The sequence below is a fragment of the Sciurus vulgaris genome, assembly GCF_902686455.1.
Source record: "Sciurus vulgaris genome assembly, chromosome: 4".
Taxonomy (NCBI): Eukaryota; Metazoa; Chordata; class Mammalia; order Rodentia; family Sciuridae; genus Sciurus; species Sciurus vulgaris.
Window position 1 is genome coordinate 991,635 of NC_136464.1, and position 21,312 is coordinate 1,012,946.

At 59.9% G+C, this 21,312-nt stretch overlaps 1 protein-coding gene across 11 annotated transcripts in view; it reads left to right on the forward strand.

Moving 5' to 3' along the window:
• The window catches only part of CFAP46 (cilia and flagella associated protein 46), a 101,802-nt gene extending 80,698 nt beyond the window's left edge, over positions 1-21,104 (forward strand). For 8 of the 11 annotated variants that reach the window (XM_079138709.1, XM_079138711.1, XM_079138714.1 and 5 more), the window contains 15 exons: positions 1,667-1,798; positions 1,872-2,051; positions 2,444-2,614; positions 8,649-8,746; positions 9,167-9,243; positions 9,667-9,797; positions 10,331-10,452; positions 11,139-11,218; positions 12,465-12,626; positions 15,121-15,191; positions 15,302-15,359; positions 15,431-15,475; positions 15,766-15,868; positions 16,486-16,598; positions 17,595-18,268. In XM_079138709.1, the coding sequence (XP_078994835.1) occupies positions 1,667-1,798; positions 1,872-2,051; positions 2,444-2,614; positions 8,649-8,746; positions 9,167-9,243; positions 9,667-9,797; positions 10,331-10,452; positions 11,139-11,218; positions 12,465-12,626; positions 15,121-15,191; positions 15,302-15,359; positions 15,431-15,475; positions 15,766-15,868; positions 16,486-16,598; positions 17,595-18,031 (1,980 nt within the window). In that variant the 3' untranslated portion in view covers positions 18,032-18,268. Of the gene's footprint in view, positions 1-1,666; positions 1,799-1,871; positions 2,052-2,443; positions 2,615-8,648; positions 8,747-9,166; positions 9,330-9,666; positions 9,798-10,330; positions 10,453-11,138; positions 11,219-12,464; positions 12,627-15,120; positions 15,192-15,301; positions 15,360-15,430; positions 15,476-15,765; positions 15,869-16,485; positions 16,599-17,594; positions 18,318-18,410; positions 18,492-20,538 lie in introns of those variants that run through there. The other 3 variants (XM_079138713.1, XM_079138715.1, XR_013763632.1) reach the window with 3 other exon arrangements.
• Positions 21,105-21,312: the final 208 nt, after the last annotated feature.

Consider the following 21,312-nt stretch of genomic DNA (forward strand, 5'->3'; position numbering starts at 1 on the left):
CTGGCAGCTCCCCACCATGGTGGCCCTTGTCTGGACACGCACAGGCCACGGGGAGCTTCAGAAAGCCACCGGCCTCCTGGCCCCCCGGCCTCCTAACCGCAGCAGCATAGGCCACTGCCCAGCGCCCCTGGCCCTCCAACCACACACACCACCCTGGGAGCCAAACCAAAGCTCAGCACCTGCCGTGCCAGTGCACCCTGGCACCTCCGAGGGTGTGTGAGGACTTCACGCCACCAGGGCCGCCCTTCCCCATGGCCCAGGCAGCACCGCTACACAGGGCTGGCACTTTGGTGGCATCGGCCTGCACACTCAGGACCCTCAGCAGAGAGCCTCTGCAAGCCCGAGTGACCACCCAGGGGACTGGGCAGACTGGGGAGCGGGGTGGCGGCTCCCTCAGGAAGGCAACGGCCCAGGGACAGCAGGGCCTCCCAGCGCCCGCACCTTTAGCACACCTCCCCCACCCAGAGACGCAGCTGCATCCACCACACTGTGCACAAGAGCAGTTCCCGGCAGGAGGCCCAGAGGCCTGGGTGGCCCTAGGCCAAGCCGACTGAGCTGGGGCCTCCACACCACCAGTGTCTGTGAGCATCTGCCAGTGGCTCTGGACCCCCTGTGTGTGGACCCGAGTGCGAGTCTCATGGTGAGAGGGTGCTGGCCACCCTGGCCAGGAGAGGCCGCTTCCGGAGGTGCATCGGCCCACACGGGGCCACGAGGCCTCCCTGAAGGGCTCCTCTCCACCCCAGCCTGACCTCGCTGGCCTCTGCCTCAGCTCACCTGTTCCTTTCTCCTTAGACCTGGCTACTGGCTGGTCAGCTTCTTGGAACCAAGCCTAGGTCTGTCTTCCGGCTCTCTTCTCTTGTTCCAGGGGCATCTTTCCTTCTCTTTTGGCCAAGTCTCAGAAGCCTGGTGGGAGCGTTTAGTTCTCTGGGTCTGTTTAAGTGTGTTCAAACTCCACTGTGATTTCTTGCTGACGCTTAGGTCATTCTGAGTGTGCTGTCTGATTTCAAGGCGCTCTTGCTGTTCACAGACCTCATCTGTTACTGATTTCTAGTCTGATGGGTGCTGGGACCCCAGTCCCCTGGGATTTGCTGAGGCTGTGTGACCCAGCGCTGGTGGGTTTGGTGGACATTCTGCTCACTTGGGCATCAGTAGGCAGCACGCTCTGGCGGTCACCAGACCAAGGCCACCTGGGCCCCTGCACAGGCCCTGGCTTTCCATGGACCTGACCCCCAGTGACTGAGACACTGAAGCTTTCCTCTAGGACTGTGGCCTGGGGACCCCACACAACCAGGGCCCCCCTCAGCCCAGTTCTGACTGCTGTCCGTCCACCTGCCCTTCCCTTTCCTTCCTTCTGCTTGTTTTCTGGCCAGATTGAGCGCCCAGCTCAATGGCCCAGTGGGTGCCGGCTCCAGCTTGGTGCTGCAGTGCCAACGGGCTCTCGATCACTGTCAGAAGTGACCCCAGGATGCGCTGTCCCAAGACCAGGGTGCCTGCCGCTTCCTTCGAGCCCCGCCCCCGCCCCCGCCCCGCTGTCAACTGGCAATCAGCTCAGGCTCCGAGTCCACTAAACCCCCTGCCAGATCGTGGCCTGTAGCGCCCCTGGGGCCCATGCAGGTGGACCGAGCAGAATCCACGGTGCCCTCTGACTCGCACTGTGTGCTGTTAGGTGGGCGCCAAGCTGAGCAGGCTCCGGTCTCTAGAGCAAGAAGCAGAGAACAAGAGTGCCAAGGCCTCCGCCAAGGACCTGCTGGCCCCCCACGCCCCGGCCGGGGACGGCCCCAAGGGCGAGGAGCTGAAGGTACTTGTTGCTGTTGCCCCCCGGTGGCCTCTGCCCGCTCAGCCGCTGAGCCTGAACTCCTTCCCACCTGCAGAGAAGGATGGTGCTAGCCCAGCGGTACCTGGCCCAGACCTCCGAGGTGCTGCTGCAATGCCTGCAGGTGGCCCTGGACAGGGGCCTCCTGGGCGTTGCGGCCTCTGCCAGCCTGGAGATGGTGGAATGCATTGGCACCCTGGACCCTTTGGCCACCTGCCAGTTCCTGGCTCTGTCTCAGGTATGGCTCTGCCCTGTGTGCCTGAGCTCAGGGTGAGGAGGGAGGCCCAAGCACCAGGGCCACCCACTGGGCCATGACTGTGGGAATGGGCTCACTAGAGAGGAGAGCTGTGGGCCATGGCTTGGCCACAGCGCTGGAAGGAGGCAGGGCCATGCCTGTGAGCCCCAGTCCTGCTGGTCCAGGTTCCTGACCTCACTGGTTCCTGAGCTCACCTAGTCCCCACAGTGGGCGAGCACAGGGACTAGCAGTGAGGCCAGTACTCATGCAGGCCCAGCGCAGGGAGCAAGTGTGGCCAGGAGAGGGGGCTGTCCAGGGGCGTGGCCACACAGCCCCACCAGCCCTCCCTCCCCGGGACCACCACAGCACCCGGGCACCTTCCTGGTCTGTTGCAGAGCTGCACGGCCTCTGAGGTGATGCGGAGCGTCCTGTCCACAGCCACGGCTGACACCAGCAGCTCACAGCTGGCGGCTCTGCTGCAGCTCCAGCACCAGCTGAAGCTGCAAGACAAGACTTCCACCAGCCTGTTCACCAGCGTGGCGCAGAGGCTGGCCGCCATCTCCAAGGTGACCACCTGCAGGCCCTGCTGACCTCCACTCCCATCTGCCCCAGTGCAGAGAGAGCAGCTTTAGGTCACTCAGGCTCCTGTCCAGGTCCTGCTCACCCTTCCGGCTGTGCGGCTCTGGGAGGCTGCTCTCCTTTCTGAGCCTTGTTGCCTTCTGTGCTTGTGGGACGGTGGCCCCTCACTCTGCAGGTGGCTACAAGAGTTGGGCCTGGGAGGACCTTCCTGAGGCTGCTCCGCCCGGGGTCTGAGGGCGCCGCACTTCCTCTGACGCCTGCGGTGGCCTGCCCGAGGGGCACCAGCAGACGGGGCGGCCTGCCCGAGGGGCACCAGCAGAGGGGGTGGCCTGCCCGAGGGCACCAGCAGAGGGGGCGGCCTGCCCGAGGGCATCAGCAGAGGGGGTGGCAGCTGCCTTTCTTTCACTCGCACTGGCAGGTGAATCAGTGCGCTGAAAGGGAAAAGGTGAACTTCCACCCATCCTGGAAGCCAGAGGGGAGTCCCAGGCTCCTCCTCTCCTCTTCCTACTGACCGCTTCCTAGGTCCTCCCTCAGGGCTTCTTAGGACACTTGGCGCTGGATCTTTCTCCGCTGATGGGGTCAGGGCTGCCTCCTGTGCACTGTAGGAGCTGGGCACTGTGCCTCCCCACCCCAGCGAGGTCAGGGACATTCCCACCCCTGTCCCCACTGTGATTACGTCTCCAGGGGTCACCAGTGGGGGCCAGTCTTCCTTCCAAGAGCCAGTGCTTTAACCCCAAAATGGAAAGTCAGTCTCTGTTGGTCTCAGGAGGGAGGACAGAGGAACAGAGGCTGGAGGTCTGAGGCTGGCCCAGTCCTGAAGGCAGGGAAAGTGTCCAACCTGGAGGCTAGACCTGGAGGAAGAGCTACGGGGACACACACCACGTGGGAATGAGAACAAGTGCACAGACACCAAGGGACACACCAGGCAGGCGGTGTCCCCAACCGCTGCTGCTGCCAGTTGGGCCCTGTGGCTGGGGACTAGGTGGTGCTACCTCCTGAGGAAGGTGCGGACGTTTTCTGCACCCAGTGTGGAATGCGGGGCTGAGCACGGGGCTGCCACCTGTGCGCTAACCTCCTCCTCTGAGCACAGCCTGGGCAGAGCCGTGGGAGTCGGGTCCAAGGCCAATGGCCACCACCTCCACAAAGCCAGAGCATGGTCCTAGTGGTGGCAACAGCAAGAGCTAGCTAAACTGGAATGGCAGCCAGAAAGGGAGCAGACTGTCCCTCCTCAGTCAGTCACTCAGTCCCTCAGTGACTGGGATGGACTCAGTAAAGAGTGTGGGCCAGGTGTGGACCTTGATGCAGCCACCAGGGTGGAGACCTAGGCTGTGGGACCCATAGGGCCATGAGACACCAGCTGGGGCACCCAGTGGTGTTCTGGGCTTCCTGGAGTTCACCCAACAACTTACGGAAGGCAGTGACCCAGGAAACTCAGTAGAGACCACAGGTACAAGCAGTCTCCAGGATACAGTGGCCCCATGAGCATCTACAGAGGCCACCACAAATCAAGTCAGATGTCCAGGTTTTAGGGAAATTGTGCCAGTCTCAGCTTGGACCTGAAGCTGGACTACAGATGGGAAATTGCCCAAAAGGAGAGGAGCCCAAGGGGACAGAGGTGGTGAGAGACGGGACTTTCAGAAGGCCAAGTATGTGCTCACTCTGCGTCCTCGTGAGAGTGGACAGGTGCACGGGTCGGCAGTCAAGAGCCTCTGGTGCTGAGGAGCACGGTCTCCAGGACCCAAACCAACCCCCCACAGGATGACACCAGAAAATCTTCCTGGGCATGTGAGAGCCAAGTACACAGAGACAGTCTTCAGGCAGCCAGAGAGTCCAGCACACAAATGTCCAAGAAGAGTTGCTGACCTTGAATATGAAGGCTCAAAATCAAGGCAAATAAGGGTATTTTTTTAGATTTAAAAAAAGGTAATTTGACACTTCATAACAAGAAAAGCTGAAAGGAGGCTCAGGCAGAGGGAATGTACCCCAGTCAGAACCAGAAACAGGCGAGAAAGAATGGAGACCAGGTAAGGGTGAAGTACTGTGGCTAAAGTGGGAGATGCATAGCCAAGAAGAGCAGAGAGTCTACGACGCTGGCCACCACCCTGCAAGTGCCAGCACAGACAGCTGCTGTGCCCGCAGGGTGGCACCAGTGTGGCCAGGTCAGTACAAGAGAACAAGAGTGCTTCATCAGTCCAGAAGAAGGTAAGAAAGAGAAGTGTGAGAGGTGCCCCCGGAGACGGGGAAGAGCTCAGTAGCAGAAACGAACCTGATATATGGGTAGTTACAGTATAAATTGAATAGACACTCCAAGTCAGAGGCAGAATAGATTGGATAAGACAGAAACAAAGCCAGGCACCGCCTGTCATCCAGCGCCCGGGGAGGCCGAGCCAGGAGGGTTGCAAGCTCAGGCCAGCCTGGGTAACTCAGCTAGATCCTGTCTCACAATAAAAAAGGGCTCGGGATCCAACTCAGTGGTAGAGAATCCTGGGTTCAGTCCTGATTTTAAGAAAAGAAAAAAGAGAGAAAGAAAATGTATCTGTACATTGCTTAAAATAGGCATTTTACATATAAGGACACAGAAATGTTGGGAGTAAAACACATAAATCCTGAAAACACTAATCAGATGAAAGCTAACAGATGTTGGATTGTGCGTTACTGGCCCAGGGACCAACCCAACTTGGTGTTGCAAGTGCTGTGGTTCTGAAATACACCAAACATGGGCAGAAATAAAAGGAGTCATAGGCAAACCCACAGTCCTAGTGGAATACTTCACACTGTTTCAGTCGCTGGGGGTCAGGTAGATGGAAAGCCAGAGCCTGTGCAGGGGCCCGAGTGGCCTTGGTCTGGTGACCGCCAGAGCGTGCTGCCTACTGATGCCCAAGTGAGCAGAATGTCCACCAAACCCACCAGCGCTGGGTCACACAGCCTCAGCAAATCCCAGGGGACTGGGGTCCCAGCACCCATCAGACTAGAAATCAGTAACAGATGAGGTCTGTGAACAGCAAGAGCGCCTTGAAATCAGACAGCACACTCAGAATGACCTAAGCGTCAGCAAGAAATCACAGTGGAGTTTGAACACACTTAAACAGACCCAGAGAACTAAACGCTCCCACCAGGCTTCTGAGACTTGGCCAAAACAGAGGAGGAAAGATGCCCTAGGCTTGGTTCCAAGAAGCTGACCAGCCAGTAGCCAGGTCAACAGAGCAGGAAGGGAACAGGTGAGCTGAGGCAGAAGCAATGCATGCCTGTGGAGCAGAGGAAACCAACAGCTGCAGAACTGGCTCCCAAAAGGAGGACAGTAAGACTGGTAAACGCAGACCCATTAAAGGAAAAGAACAGAAAATGTGCATTTCCAATATCAGCAACATGAAGACAAGGCACCAAGATCCTGCAGGCACCAGAAAGCTGACAAAGGGATGTGCACCACCTCACCCCAACACACGTGGAAACTGAGCAACATGGAACAGCTCCTAAAAAAATAATGCTCCAAAGTGAGATGAAAATAGGAAATATTCTGACAGAAGAGGAAAAAATAGAGCCCATGGTCAATATGATTGTGAGCCTAGAATACCATAAAGAAGCTATAGATTATCAGAATTAGCATGGAAAGCAAGCAACTCTGTTAGACATTACAAGGTATTAGTCTGCCAACATTCCTTGTATTTTATATGCCAGTTACAGACAAGTATAAAATGGAAATTGTGTAAATGGTACCATTCTTAGTAACATCAAAAACAAAAACAAAAAGTGAATACCTAGGGAACAATGTAAGAATATACTCAGAATCTAGACAATGAAACCACAAACCCCATCAGGAGAAATGAAAGAAGCACTGGCAAATGGAGAGAGGTCCCATGTTCACAGGTGAGGACAAATGGAGTCAATGGAGAGAGGTCCCATGTTCACGGGTGAGGACAAATGGAGTCAATGGAGAGAGGTCCCATGTTCACGGGTGAGGACAAATGGAGTCAATGGAGAGAGGTCCCATGTTCACGGGTGAGGACAAATGGAGTCAATGGAGAGAGGTCCCATGTTCACGGGTGAGGACAAATGGAGTCAATGGAGAGAGGTCCCATGTTCATGGGTGAGGATAAATGGAGTCAATGGAGAGAGGTCCCATCTTCATGGGGAGGACAAATGGAGTCAATGGAGAGAGGTCCCATGTTCACAGGTGAGGACAAATGGAGTCAATGGAGAGAGGTCTCATGTTCACGGGTGAGGACAAATGGAGTCAATGGAGAGAGGTCCCATGTTCACGGGTGAGGACAAATGGAGTCAATGGAGAGAGGTCCCATGTTCACGGGGAGGACAAATGGAGTCAATGGAGAGAAGTCCCATGTTCACGGGGAGGACAAATGGAGTCAATGGAGAGAAGTCCCATGTGCAGGGGCTGGAGGCTCAAAGTATTAAGCTGCCCTTCCTCTGTGTGGGCAAAGGACATCATGTTTTCCTTCATCTGCTGTCCTATCTCTGTTCCCCTGAGCTTAGTCAGCAAGGATGACCCGACTGGCCATGTGTCACCAATACCCAACAGCTGAGCCACGAGTCGCCACTCTTGCCCTCATGGGCTCCCCTGTGGGGCGGCCACAGCTGCCAGGTCCTACCTCGGGGAGGGCGGCGCTCCTTCCCTGGTGGGAGAGATGGAGCACTAATGCAGAAGGGGAAGTGAAGCTCCACAGGGCCATGGAGTGGACACGGAAGTCATGGCAACACTACTGTAGGTCCCACCCTGCCTGGTGAAGGGCGTGCATCCCTTCTGAACTAGACAAACACTCCGTAGAAGGGCAAGAATGTACTCGCAGGCCCATTTACATCTTCAATGTGTTTGAGTTCTTTAGTCTTCAAGGAAATGCAAAATTTAAAACCATATCAGAGAGCAGCAGACACCCACCAGAATAAAGCTAAGTAAAAAACGGGAGGCTGGCCTGTGGTGGTGGCCCTAGGTCAGGATGGAGCTGAGGGTGGCACCATAATCCCACTGGAGGACGGGCAGGTCCACAGCAGCGGAGTGTCCTTGACAGGCAGCTCCCAGCAGTTCTGCTGGTTCTGGGCCCAACAGAAGTGCTTTGCGAGCTCCTGAGAACACACACTGCACTGCTCCTCACGGTGGCACTCGGGGCGTCAGAACCGGACAGCGCCCAGACCCAGGGCACTCGCAGACGGGCGGCAAAGAGGACTGACCCCCGAGGAAAGCTGAACCTGAACCGATGGGCAAAGGGGCCAGAGGTGCGCAGAGAAGCCAGCCTGGGCCATCAGAAGTCTGCTCACAAACCCCTGGGGAAGGCCGGCCAGTGAGGCCAGCCAGACTGTCTGTTCGCCCGCCATGGACGTGGCCCTTGGGGAAAGAGCCACCATGTCTTCAGGTGGGCTTTCTGTGGCATACCTTGGAGAGTTTGGGCCTGAAGCTGCAAGCATTCACAGCTGGACTAGGGAGGGCTGCTCACACTGGACATGGGCTGCCCAGGCCCCTACCTGCCAGGGCTACGCATCTGTCACTGCGAGGAGAAGCCCATGGTATGCACAGAGTCTCTGTCACTCAGGACCCTCAGGGCACAATGGCAGAAGCCACCCCTGACCACAGCCCAGGGCCCCACAGAGCCTCCCTAAGGGCTGGGCAAGGGAAGGCCTCCTCCAGGGCATCAGGGACAACTGTGTGTCCACACACGCGAGTCTGGTGAGTCTGTGCGTCTGCATGTGCACGCGCTTGTGTGTGGTGCGGGAGGCAGGACGGAGGACAGGGAGCTTGAGGCTGGCAGGTTCTGGTGAGTACTCCGTGTGTGTTGTTTGGATGTTTGCGCAGATCCAGTTTCTCACAGCGACAAATGGACAGAACAGGACATTTTTGACTTGCCAGTGGCTTTTCCTGGTGGTCATGAGTCGTTCCCAGCAGGGGCCACTCCTGGGAGGACTCCTGGACCAGCGCTGCAGGACCCCCCACTGCTGCGGTCAATTCTCGTGGAAAAGTCACGGAAACCGGCCCCAGGCCCTCAGCACGTCCATTGCTTCCCGTCTGTCACACAGGCCTGGCAGAACCTCAGTGTCACGGAGCAGCACTTCAACTTCCTGCATGAGCTTCCGCCCACCTTCCGAGTCCTCTTTCTGCACCATTCACAAGACAGGTGAGGCCTTGTTCCTGTGGACACACCCACGGGGGAGGTGTGGACCCAGCCAGGGCTGCCCACGTGCAGTAGAGGGACATGGGCACCCTTCTCTGAGGGGTCTTTCTGAGTGGGCCTAGATGTGAGGATCTGAGGTCACTGAGGAAGTGGAGCAGAGAGCTGGGCAGCTGGGCAGCCTGCTGGTCTGGACAGAGCCCCCCAGTGGCAGGAGGGTCAGTGCGACAGATTGACAGGCACCCAGGCACCGCTGCACCCCTCTGACGCCAGCCCTAGATCCAGCCTCTGCCTGCCACTCACACCTGGGGAGCACACCTGGCGGGGTGTGTGGTTGCAGAATTGTCCCCATCAGGTTCCCCAGGACCCATGATACTTGACCCCATCTCCTCTGGGGACTCACCTGTGCCCCTGTGTCTCCCCCAGAACCCGGCTGTATGGCGCTGCCTACGAGAGACCCAAGTCCCAGCCCACAGCCAAGGGGAAGGTGCAGGAAGTGGGCGGTGAGTGTGCATTGAAAGAGTGCTTCCCGGGACTGTGGGCAGGGGCCAGCCCGGTACTGCGGGCTGCAGACCTTCGAATTCCAGAGGTACCTGCCACTGGTGCCCAGTGGGAGAGGCCTATGGAGACCAGGACGTGCAAGGAGGAGGGGCCCAGGTATTTCCACCGGCTCTGCTCTCCCTGCAGCACCCAAAGTCACCCACCACCTGTTGTCCCCTCTCCCCTGAGCACCCCAGCCTTGCCCCTTCTGCAGCCACCACTAGGAGGAAAGCCAGCCCATCCTGCAGCTACCTCTGGGGACAGCAGCCTGGGCTGGGGCTGGCCGGGAACCCTTCCCAAGTCCTTTTACAAACCTGCCTCCTTGCACTCCCAGGGACTCTGCTCAGCCCAGGATGGGGACTGTGGGTGTGTCTGTGTCTCCACAGGCCACTGCAAGGTCATTCGAGTGACTGTGAGTCCAGCTGCCCTCTCAGACCTGTTGGCCAGTGCCGAGCAGTACCAGGAGCAGATCCAGGACCAGGTGTACAGTGAGGACACCACCCAGAACCCAGGCATGGTGAGGCCCAGGTCGGAGAGCCAGGGCCCCAAGGTGGGACGGGCAGGCACTGGGCCAGAACCCAGGTGACTGAGGTCCCAGGTGGGAGACTCAGGGCCCCAAGGTGGGACGGGCAGGCACTGGGCCAGAACCCAGTTAGCAGGGGTCAAGCTCTACCCAGGTTGGGTTGAGGGCTCTTTCTTGAATCCTGTGACCAAGTCTGACCCCTGAGGGAGGAGTCCCTACTCTGGAGAACACAGTGTCACCTCACCTGGGCCTGTCCTCTCAGGTGGGACCCTCCTTGGTACCAACAGAGACTAGAGGGGAGCAGGGTGTCATGGTGGATTCAGAGTGGGGTGCTGGGGACCTGGGAGAGGTGAGGGTGTTGACAGGGCAGGGTCCACCCATGTACCTGATCTGGGCCCCATGTCCACTGTGCTGTGTACAGAGGGGCAGGAGCTGGCCCCTCCCGTGGGTCTCCCCCTGATCTGACGGGGGGGGGGTTGGGCCCTGAGGCAACTCCTAATGGCAGGCTGTGATTTGGGTCGAGGTAGGAGCCCGCCAGCCCGCCCGCTGAGGAGCGAGGCCCCAGCCCGCGGAGCATCAGCAGCCTCCTGGAACCCATGGAGCAGTACCTGAAGCCGCTCTTCCCCCTGCTCGGCCTCCCAGAGTCCAGGTGCCCGCGTGGCCTTCAGCGGCTGAGCACTCTTGGCTGCTTCCCCAGGTGGCACACGGCCAGGAGCAGGGTGGGGCGAGGCAGGCGCAGGCCTCCCCTGGGCAGGGCGTGCCAGCAGGGCACCCGGTGCATCCTCCTGGAAGGCCCAGGAGAGGCTCTGGGGGCAGGAATATGAGGTCCAGCAGAGACCACCTGGAAGCCAGCGCCAACCCCGGAACTTGCTGGAGTCCCACAGACAGGCTTGTGGAGGGCGTAGCCCAGATGGAGAGCCACTCTCCTGGGATCTTGCTCTCCAGAGATCAGGTCGGAGGCAGAGGCCCTGTGGAGCTTGCTGCCTCTGCAGAGGGGCACCGTGCCAGTCCACCTTCAGGGCAGCCCCTGGCATGTGGTGGGAGGCCTTGCCCCGCTGGGAGCCCCAACCTGGGTATGGCAGGGAGAGCAATCTGGCCCCTCGGATTTAATTTGGGAGGAAGTCGGGGGCCTGGGGGGACGGGCACACTGCCAGGAGAACAGAGCTCTCCGGGGCCTAGCTCTGCTCGCACTGTGGGAAGCCAGCCCCGCCCGCCCAGGAAGTCCTGCCCCCGGAGTGAGCAGGACGATTCTGCTCACTGGTAGCGGGCGATTCTTTCATTCCCTCTGTGGTTTCATCTGGTTTTTAAAGCTGAATACGTAGCTTTGACTTTCAGAACCCAGATTCCTGTGGTTATGGCTGACCCAGGGAAGTCAAAGGGCAAAGAGAAGGAACGGAGAATGTCTATCTTGCAAGGTGCGTGGAGCTGGGGTCAGGGGAGAAGGGCAGGCCTGTGGGTCATGGTGCAGGGAAGGGAAGGCAGGCTGGGACTCGCCCTCCTGTCAGGGAAGGTCGAGGTGAGCCAGGAACCCCACACAGCTTCTGCTGGCCCCAGTTTGAGGTCCCCAGGGCCCTGGGTGCCCAGGGTGAGTGGACAGCCCCCGAAGGCTCTGTGCACAGCGTACTGGGAGGGGCACTACCAGCCCAAGAGCCTGCCCTGGACGCTTGAGCAGCCAGTAGGTCCATTTGGCACGGTGGCTTGAGTGAGGGTGCCAGAGGCCCCCGTGAGCAACAGGCCCGCCGACGCCCCTAGTGAGGATGGTGTGGTCCACCCGCCGGAGAGCGCTGTGGGAGAGGCCCGTCCCCATCCTCGCCACACCCTGAGTGGCCTCTGCTGGCTCCAGGGCCCTGTCCCTATTTCATGCAGGCCCACTTGTTCCTCTGCCTGGGGAAATCAGGCTGTGCTCACGACCTGACCCTGCAGATGTCCATTCGTCTGCTTCTCTCTCTCCCACAAGGAATCACTGAGCAGAGAACAGGGGTGGCCACTGACACTGCCAGAAAGACGCTTTGAGTCCCAGTGTCCTGAGCGCTGCCAACTGCGAGGGCATCAGACCTGCAGATGGAGGCCTGGGTGGCCAGCAGTGGTTGGCAGGCCCCTCACTCTTGGCTGGCCCTCAGAGCTCCGCTCTGGAGGCCACTGCCATGAGCTGAGCTTCTACTCGGGTTCCAGCTCTGAGATAGGAGGGGTCCTGCTCCGTTGCAAGCAAACCCATCTTGGTTTCGGAAGTGAGACTCATCCAGTGCAGTTTTTGGAAGTGGGACTCATCCAGTGCAGTTTCAGTGCGTCCCGCTCAAGAAGAGCAGGTGCTTCCTTGGGAGCCCGTGGGTACGCAGTCTCGGGTCACCAGCGTGATGCTGCCCTTCCTCCAAGGAGCCTCTGAAGGAGCGTTTGGGGGAACCCGAGGCAGGGAGCCATGCTCCCTGGTGCCCACCATGATGGTGCTCTCTCCAGGCCCAAGCTGTGAGCACGGGCTTGCTGTCAGAACCGGGGACGCCCGGGGGCCTGGCCCTGCGCAGCCCTGTCTCTCTGCAGGCCGGGCTGAGGTCAGACTCCTTCCCCAGGCTCGGCTCTGCCCCACCAGGCCCGCAAGCTGGGACTTGGCGGGAGCTTGGCCCGGGCTGCCCTTCCCAGGAGCCTCTGTCCTTTCCCCACCCGCAGCTCAGCCCGAGGCCCCCAGCAGCGTGATCCTGGTGGCCGACAAGCACCTCTTGGAGCTGCCCCTGGAAGGACTTTCTGTGCTTCACGAGGGGGCGGCCTCCTCCGTGTCGCGGGACTTCTCTCTCCAGATGCTGTGCCATCGCCTCCACCGGGAGGAGGCAGGTGAGAGCCACCAGGCACCGCTGCGTTGGGCGGGAAGGAAGAGTCCCAAGTGCTGTCCAGACCGGAGACGCGCTCAGGCCACAAAGTGCCGGTCCACGTGGCAACCTGGTCAAGGCATTGGCCGTCCAAGAGTTCCCTGCGCCGGGCTCACAGGCGCCCGCCCTGAGGGAGGGAGTGCTTTGCACACAGCCGCCACAAGCAGTGCTCACCGTCCTTGTGATGAGGCCTTACATGGCTGGCAGCCGCTGCAGGGGCAGCCAGGGGGACAGGGTCAGGCCTGGAGAGGGGGGCAGTGGGGAGTCAGGATGCAGTGGTGCCGACGCTGGCGCTGGCTGCACAGGTCCTCCCGGTCTGTGAGGGTCTCCACCTGTACCTGGGACAAAAGCCCCTTGGGCATACGCGTTACACCCCAGATAAGGAGACGGCTTTGCTTCCACGCAAGGCGCGTAACAAGGACCAGATCTGCCCTTCCAACCAGACCAGATGGACCATGACAGAGGGAGGCCTGAGAGTCTCAGGCCAAAGCAAGGCCAGGATGACCAGGGAGAACCCAGGGGTCCTGGGTGGAAGAGAGGGAGCTGGGCATCCAGGATACCAGGTCTGGAGACCAGGAGGAGAGGCTGCAGAGACCTGCAGAAGCCCCGTGGAGGCCCGCTGAGAGTGAGCAGTGCCTCGGTGCATGGAGACCACCAGGGGCAGGAGCAAGATCCCAGCAGCAGAAGTGAAGGAAAATGGGACACAGAGACGTCTAAGTTCTTCATACTTAAAAGATCTCTTAAAAACAAAAGAGCAGAAAATAATACTGACTGTGGGGGTTTAAACACGTACAATGTCTGACAAGAACAGAAGCGGAGCTCAGAGGGAGAAAATGGAATGTTCTGGAATGTTCTCATACCGTGTGAAAGTGCCGGGATGAACTTGAAGGTGACTCTGAGAAGTCGAAGCCCTCAAGCAGCCCCTAACGCAGATGAAAGCAGACACCCAAGGAGTTCACGCGGAGGGCCAGAGAGGTGGGAACAGCGAACACGCCCAGCACTCAGGTCCTTGCGCCTGGGGGAGAAGCACAAAGGCCACCGTGAGACTCCACTGAGCTGAGAAGACCAACCATGCCAAGTGCCCCCAGACAGCAGGAGCAGGGCCCACAGCCCACAGCCGCTGCCTGCAAGGAGGGTGGGTGGCAGAGCATCCAAGGAGAGCCCCGCGCAGCCAGAGTAGCCAGGAAATGGGACCAGCTGCCAGGGCAGCCAACGGCCAACAGGGCACGCACCCTCGCGGAGCAGGGCCTGCACCAAGAAGGGACCTTGTCGTCAGGGCCCCCTGGCAGGGCCTGAGGACTGAGGGAAGTAAGCCACTGCAAAAACCTCTCCCTGTCACTCCAGCAGGCCTGCCTTCCGCAACGGGAAGCCATGGGCTGGAGGGCCTGTCTTGGTTGGCTGGATCCAGCCCTGCACAGAGGGTGCAGGCTCAGGAGCAGCCCGCTGTGCCCAGCAAGCATGTGCCCTTTGTTCTGGTGGGTTAAACAGAAGACAAATAAGATGAATTGAAATCTTCAAGTAATGAAGAATTGGCCAGCATGAGGAGAGACTGGAACCTTCACTCATTGCCGGTGGAGATACAAAAGGTCCAACCACTCTGGACAACAGTGGAACAGAAAAGTTTCTTAAAAAGTTAAACATAGGCCAGGGACAATGGCACACACTTGTCATTCTGGTGACTCAGGAGGCTGAAGAAGGAGGATCCCAAGTTGGAGGCCAGCCTCATCAACTTAGTGAGACCCTGTCTCAAAATAAAAATAAAAAGACTGGGGATGTAGCTCAGTGTAGAGACCCTGGGTTCTACCCCTAGTCCAACGTGGCCTGCTGCGTGGCCCAGCTTCTGCACTCCCAGGAATCTACCTGGGGTTAGAAATCACAAGATCTGCATGAGAAAGGCAGAGTGGCAGGTCACAGTAGAGGCTGCTGAGCCCCCTCCTTGGTGGAGCTCCTAAGAAGTCAGGACAGGCCAGAGCCCAGGCCAGACCTCCACTGTGTCTGGGAGGCCCAGGGAGACCAAGGGATCCAAGGGCCTGGCGGTAGAGAAGGGAAGACAGTGGCTATAGAGGCACACAGCCGTCCACACAGAGCCTCCAAAAGAATCGGCCAGTCACAAGGGCCGTGGAAAGGACATGGCTGTATGTCTCCTGCAGCGGGCTCTGTGCCCAGCAAGGGCCAGGCACCCTGGGCAGCCTGGTGAGTGTCTCCTGTGCTCTGCAGAGGCCTGGCCGGCGGGTCTGGAAGCCTTTGGAGACTGGTCCTTTCTCCAGGGCCTTTCCCAGCCCTGTGAGGCCTTGCCTTTGAGAAATTGTTGCTATTTCAGCTTCACAGAAATTAAAACCAGTTGTGCTCGCTGCTTGTGTCACAGCTGAGATGAAATTCACCGCACCGGTCGGCAGTGACCGGCTTGGGGGCTGCCTGCCGCGTGCTGGGGCACAGCCCTCCTCTCGTTGTCTCGACAGAAGGCAGCATGAGAAAGGAAGGCAGAGGCAGAGACTTCAAGAGGAAAAGCCCCGCAAAGAGGGGCATGAAGGTAGGCCGAGGCTGGGGCGCAGGCGGGCTGGGCGGGGTCCAGGGGCACTGCTGCCTCTGCTGCGGCCTCGCCCCGCCCGCTCTGTCCCTGCCTAGTGTCTGTGGTTGCAGGGCATGCTCCGCGTCATCCCCCCGGACTGCGTCACCATCGACGCAGACGGCTTCAGGTGTATCCTTTGACGGGCGCTCCTGGCCCTGAGACCCCAGCTGTGCTCCTGCTTGTCCTTGACTGAGACCCAGTCGTCGTAGACCCCTTCGATGAGGTCCAGAGCATCGGCGCCATGGGTGAGGGCTCCACAGGCGCCGGCGCCGCCTCCAGCCCCTGGGAAACACCCCAGGTGGCCTCTGGAGACCTCTTGCTGCTCTGAACATCGCGATTCTCTGGACCGTGCGCGTGCGTGCGCGCGAATTCTCCCCCTCTCTCTTGCTAGACTGGTGTTAGCAGTCTCTCCACAAGGGAGGGCAGGGCTGACCGTCCATCTGACCCCCAGGCAGGGAGGTGAGAGGGCTTGGGCCCGGCCCTGCAGCCCCAGGGACAAAGCCTGAGCTTTGTCTCCCTCCAATTCTCCCTGCAGAGATGGTGGCTCCTGTCTCCGTGACTCGGGATATTTTGGAAAGATTCCAAGACACATACACTATGCGATGGTTGGGCCATCTGGGAAGTCAGAACTCTCCAAGGTTGGGATTGGGGTTCCCTGCAGCCAGTCCCCACTGGTCGTGGCGCTGCTGCACCCCACATAGCCCTTCTCTCCCTTCCTCCCTCGGGTCTGTCCTGCAAAGGCCTTGGGCACAGAGCTGGGAGCATGGGTGCCCACTTTACAAATGGGCCTGGAGCCCCAGGTCATACCCCAGGATGGGGCCCAGCAGCGTCCCTAGGTGACCTCAGGGTCCCACAAGGTCTGAGCCCCAAGGCCCATTCCTGGAGCAACCTGCAGGCAGGGAGCAAGCAGACCCCAGGGGGGGCTGCCCCATGCCGCAGGCCCCATGCATGACTGTTGGTGGTGTGGGTGGGGCAGAGAAGGTGGGAACCCTGGCCCACCTCTCCTCCAGGACCTCTGTGGGATTGCCTGTTCAGGAAGCCCCTTCTAGCACTTTTCAGAGCTCACCCTGCCTGCTGAGGTGAGGGAGTCCAGGTGGGAGAAGCCACTGCAGACACCGGGAAAATAAAACCAGCTGGGCCCCACGGCAGCTGTGGTGGCATGCCGATGGCAGAGGACACCCTGCTCCAGGACGCGCCTGGGCAGGCCTCCCCAGGCACTTGGCCACATAGCGGCCCTCCTCGCCCACCCCTGCAGCCAGGCAGAGTGGGAGCAGGTGCTGGGCAGCTGCAAAGGCTTCTTCTTCTACGGGATGGAGAGCTTCCTGTCCCACGTATTAGTGGACAGACTGGCAGCCATGAACCTGCAGGGTGAGTACCCTCCCCACCGCTGGACTCCTCCAGGACCCGCGGGCAGGCTGCGAACCCCCGGCAGGCCAGCAGGCCCTGCTCCTGGAAGAGCCGTGGGGGACAGCTGCTGGGCACACCCACAGGTGGCCTTCAGGGACCCTCGTGCCCTCCCAGGACGCACTGGCCCATGTGTGGCCGCACAGCCGGCTCCTGGTGCTCGTCCCACCACAGGGTGCCCAAGGCCACCCTTCCAGCCCCTGTCCCTCTGGGCCAGCACCGGGAGATGAGGATTCCTTGTCCCAGCAGGGCCTCTCAGAGGGCCTGATTCCCTGTGAGGGTGCAGCAGAAACCCTGCACTCAGGCCTGGCAGAGGCGGCCTCCCTGGGCACCTGCTGCCCTGAGTGGCCTCTCCCCGCATAGCCGGACATTCTGCTGTGGGCCAGTCCCCGAAGCCCTGCTCAGCCAGGCCTCAGGGGCAAGTGGGCAGTCGGCCCCTTTGCATCCATGGGGGTCCTGCAGCCACGCCCAGCTGCCCTTTTCAGTGGGCACACCTGGCCAGGGTGAGAGATCATCCTTCATGTACTAGGGGCTGCCTGGCCTCCCAGACCCTCCGTGTTCCCAGACTTCAAAGCCCTTCAGTGGTGCAGACAGGGCCACAGCACCTGTAGCTGGCCCTCTCCTGTGGCCTGCTTGGCCAGGACCCCCATGGGAGAGCCCCAGGCAAGAGCTGGGTCCTCTCTGCACTAGTGCAGGCCCATGCCCCCGTCAGTGTGGAACTCTAGAAGTGCCCAGGCATACCAGGAGGCTGACCCTGCTGCTGGGCAGGGAGCTGCTGGAGAGCCCAGTGGGCTTCCCCATTTGTTGTCTGGCCCAGATGTAGTCAGTGGGGCTCAGAGAAGGCCGGTTGGATAGGAAGTCCAAGCCTCCGACTGATGGTCAGTGTTTCTGCCATCTCCCTGGGTGCCCTGGCAGCACAGGCCGAGGCCATGGCTGAGCTGGCCCCTGTTGTGCCTGCAGAGTGCCAGATGATGGTCCTGCTGCACCTGACACGGTCCTATGAGAGCCTGCGGCGGCACAGAGAGGTCTTGGAGAGCAAGAGGTGCCTGGTGTCCCTGCCCATGAGCAGGACCTGGGGAGGGGGAAGCAGGTGTGCCCAGTGGTGGAGACGCCCACCGGCAAGTCCAGGCAGCAGGATGGACATTCCTGCACCCCCTGGAGCTCCAGGTTCCCAGGTCTGCTCCCTGACTGTGCTGGCCAAGGCCCTGGAGATGGGGTGGAAGAGGCCGCTCCAGAGGCTGGGGCCTGACCGAGGCTTCAGGGCCTGCTGCGGTGGGCTGGAGGACAGAGGGGCTGCCGCAGGAAGGACGCCTGGCTCCAGTGTTTCCCCCTCTGGGGCAGGCAGGGTGGCTGAGTGCGACTCCCGCCCTCACCCACAGTGCCTGCTTCCGCTGTAGGTCCCACCCAGGGTTTGACCACATAGAGAAATGCCATTTTGTTAAACAGCACTGAACTTGGTGGATGAAATGATTCCCAACATGCACACCAGCAGCTGGTGTGGTCTGGGCTGGTCTTGGCTCAGCCCACATGAGCTGGATCCCCACAGCACCTCGCAGCTGTCCTTGGAGAAGCCCATCCAGACTGCCATCCTACTGAGCCTGGTGGGGGTCCAGAGCATCGTGTCCAACCAGTGGCCAACATCGCTGCAGGACAATGCGCTGCGGGCCAGCGTTCTGTGGGAGAGTGAGTGGGCACCTGGCCACCCAGAGCCCTTCAGGATGCCCTGGAAGCCTGCCAGGAATCCACAGCCCATCTGAGGGCGTGTCTCTGTCCTAGATCTGCTGGCACTGGGCAAGCCAATTGGGAGGACCATCCGGCTCCTTCAGAAGATGGAAGGCAACGAGATGGTGGAGCCAGGTAAGGCAGACCTGTCCACCTCCTTGCCTCCCCTCCTGCAATTCTACTCCCCTGCCACCGTCACCCTGCTCACTCACCAGGGGCAGGCAGCATCCTCACAGCCCTGCAGGGACAGGTGTCCCTGCCTCTGATGAGGAACTGGGCTTCTGAGCCTGGAGCTAAACGCCAGAAGAGAGAGCTGCCCTGCAGGACGCTGCTGTTGCAGGCAGCATGAGCTGAGGCCGCACCCTCCACAAAGGAGGGCTCCCGAGACCCCCCACAGCCCCCAGGAAAAGACCAGGCACTGGGCAGCCCTTAAGACACCCTAGGCAGGGCCAGTCATCCCCAGCCAAGACAAGAAAGCTCCAGGACGAAGCTCCAGGCTGAGGGGCGAATCCTGTTGGAGTCACAGGGATCAGCCCCTGTGGCCTCCCTAGGACCTCTGAGTTCCGGAAACCTCCCAGCATCGTGGGCACAGTCTCAGGAGGGGCACTGGAAGGGACCGTTCTGCATGTGAGATGGGGCCCACCAGACCCTGATGCCAGCTCCAGAACAGTGAGGAAAGATCTCACATGTGAATTCAGCCTAGAAGATCAGAAAACATACAGGTTACAGAATTAGCATCATACTGAAGAGATGACTTACCATGACGTGGAAAGCTTACTCCAGGACAACTCCAAGCTGGATAGCAGCCCACATGAGCACCAAACACCCTGCCTAGTTACTGTGAGATGATGTGAACGCTGGTCAAGTGAGTAAGTGGGTGAGTGAGTGAGTGAGTGGGTGAATGAGTGAGTGGGTGAGTGAGTGAATGAGTGAGTGGGTGAGTGAGTGAGTGGCTGAGTGAGTGAATGAGGGAGCAGGTGAATGGGTGAAGGAGTGAGTGAGTGACTGACAGAAGGAGTGAGAGGGTGAAGGAGTGGGTGAAGCAGTAAGTGGATGAAGAAGTGAGTGGGTGAAGCACTGAGTGGGTGAGGGAGTAAGCGGGTGAAGGAGTGAGTGAGTGAGTGGATGAAGGAGTGAGTGAGTGAGTAGGTGAAGAAGGGATCGGGTGAGCGGGTGAAGGAGTGAGCGGGTGAAGGAGTGAGTGAGTGAGTGCATGAAAGAGTGAGAGAGTGAGTAGGTGAAGTAGGGAGCGGGTGAGTGGGAGAAGGAGTGAGCGGGTGAAGGAGTGAGTGAGTGAAGGAGTGAGCAGATGAAGCAGTGAGTGGGTGAAGCAGTAAGTGGATGAAGAAGTGAGTGGGTGAAGCACTGAGTGGGTGAGGGAGTAAGCGGGTGAAGGAGTGAGTGAGTGAGTGGATGAAGGAGTGAGTGAGTGAGTAGGTGAAGAAGGGAGCGGGTGAGCGGGTGAAGGAGTGAGTGGGTGAAGCAGTGAGTGGGTGAAGGAGTGAGTAGGTGAAGGAGTGAGTGGGTGAAGCAGTGAGTGGGTGCAGAAGTGAGTGGGTGCAGGAGTGAGTGGGTGAAGCAGTGAGTGGGTGAAGCAGTGAGTGGATGAAGCAGTGAGTGGGTGAAGCAGTGAGTGGGTGCAGGAGTGAGTGGGTGAAGCAGTGAGTGGGTGCAGGAGTGAGTGGATGAAGCAGTGAGTGGATGAAGCAGTGAGTGGGTGAAGCAGTGAGTGGGTGAAGCAGTGAGTGGGTGCAGGAGTGAGTGGGTGAAGCCGTGAGTGGGTGAAGCAGTGAGTGAGTGAGGACATCGCATGGCCCCCTTCCGTACACTGAGACACAGCAGCAGGCTCCTTGCTGGCAAGCAGGCTCCGCCATTACCTCGTAATCAGGTAGCTAGAGACACGCTGTGCCCACGTGGAAGGGGAAGGAGAGCCCTGGCTGGTGGCCATGCCCACGTAGAGCAGGGTGTAGCAGGGCGGAGAGCTGCATCATCCTGCCACTGTCCCCTCTGGGTCTGCAGCCTCTGGAGGCAGCCTCTAGAGGATCAGAGTGGAACAGTGCCCACACCACAGTGGAGCCTACTGGTGGCCAGAGCTGGATCTGACTTGCTGGGAGCCCTGGCCTGGTGTGGTGCACACGCTGCCTGGGCCCTGGGTGCTCAGGGCTCTTCCCGTGCTTCGCAGATGAGGCTTCGCAGGACAAGGCTGTGCCCCTGCAGCCGCAGCTCCCCAGCGTGGAGCCGCTCTCCACCACCCTGGGCCTGGTCCTCTACGGGCTGCCAAACCAAGCCATCGTGTGACTGGCACCCCGCCGTCGGCATGCTCCTCCAAGGCCTCGGCCCCTGGCTCTGCCCCCTAGTCTTCTGGGCCCGGCCTCCGCCTGTGGCCCCCCAGCCCCAGGTTGTCCGTGACAACCACACTCCTGCTCCTTAGACCACAGAAACGATCAGATCACAAGTCTGGGTTGGGTTTTGGGTTTAATTAAACAGCAAAAGCAAGCTCTCAGTATGGTTCCTGGACCCCAACCCTCGAGGGTTCGTCAGCCCCACCAGGGTGCCCGTCCTCCCGCCTGCACCTCTGGTACCGTCCAAAGTGACAGGGGGCACCAGCCCTGCCTCTTGGCAGCAGCAGTCCCCCTGGGAGCACAGGCACAGGCCCCAGAGGGAGCTTCCCTGACAGGAGGGCGTGACTGGCTCATTCCACACTGAGAGCGAGGGTGCTCATGGTAGCGTCCCGGGAGCTGCCCCGGAGGGGAGAGGCGGCCTCTGAAGCAGCCTCTGAAGCGGCCTCTGAAAATTCCCCGCATGTTGTGTGATGTAGCCAGATGGCCCCTTCCCATGGGGGCTGAGGAGCCCACTGCCTGCCTCCCTCAGGGGCTGTCTGCCCAGGAAAGAGAAGGCCAGGACAGGCCCCCGGGGCCAGGGCTTGCACCCCCTAGCCCATCCCTCCAACTTTCCT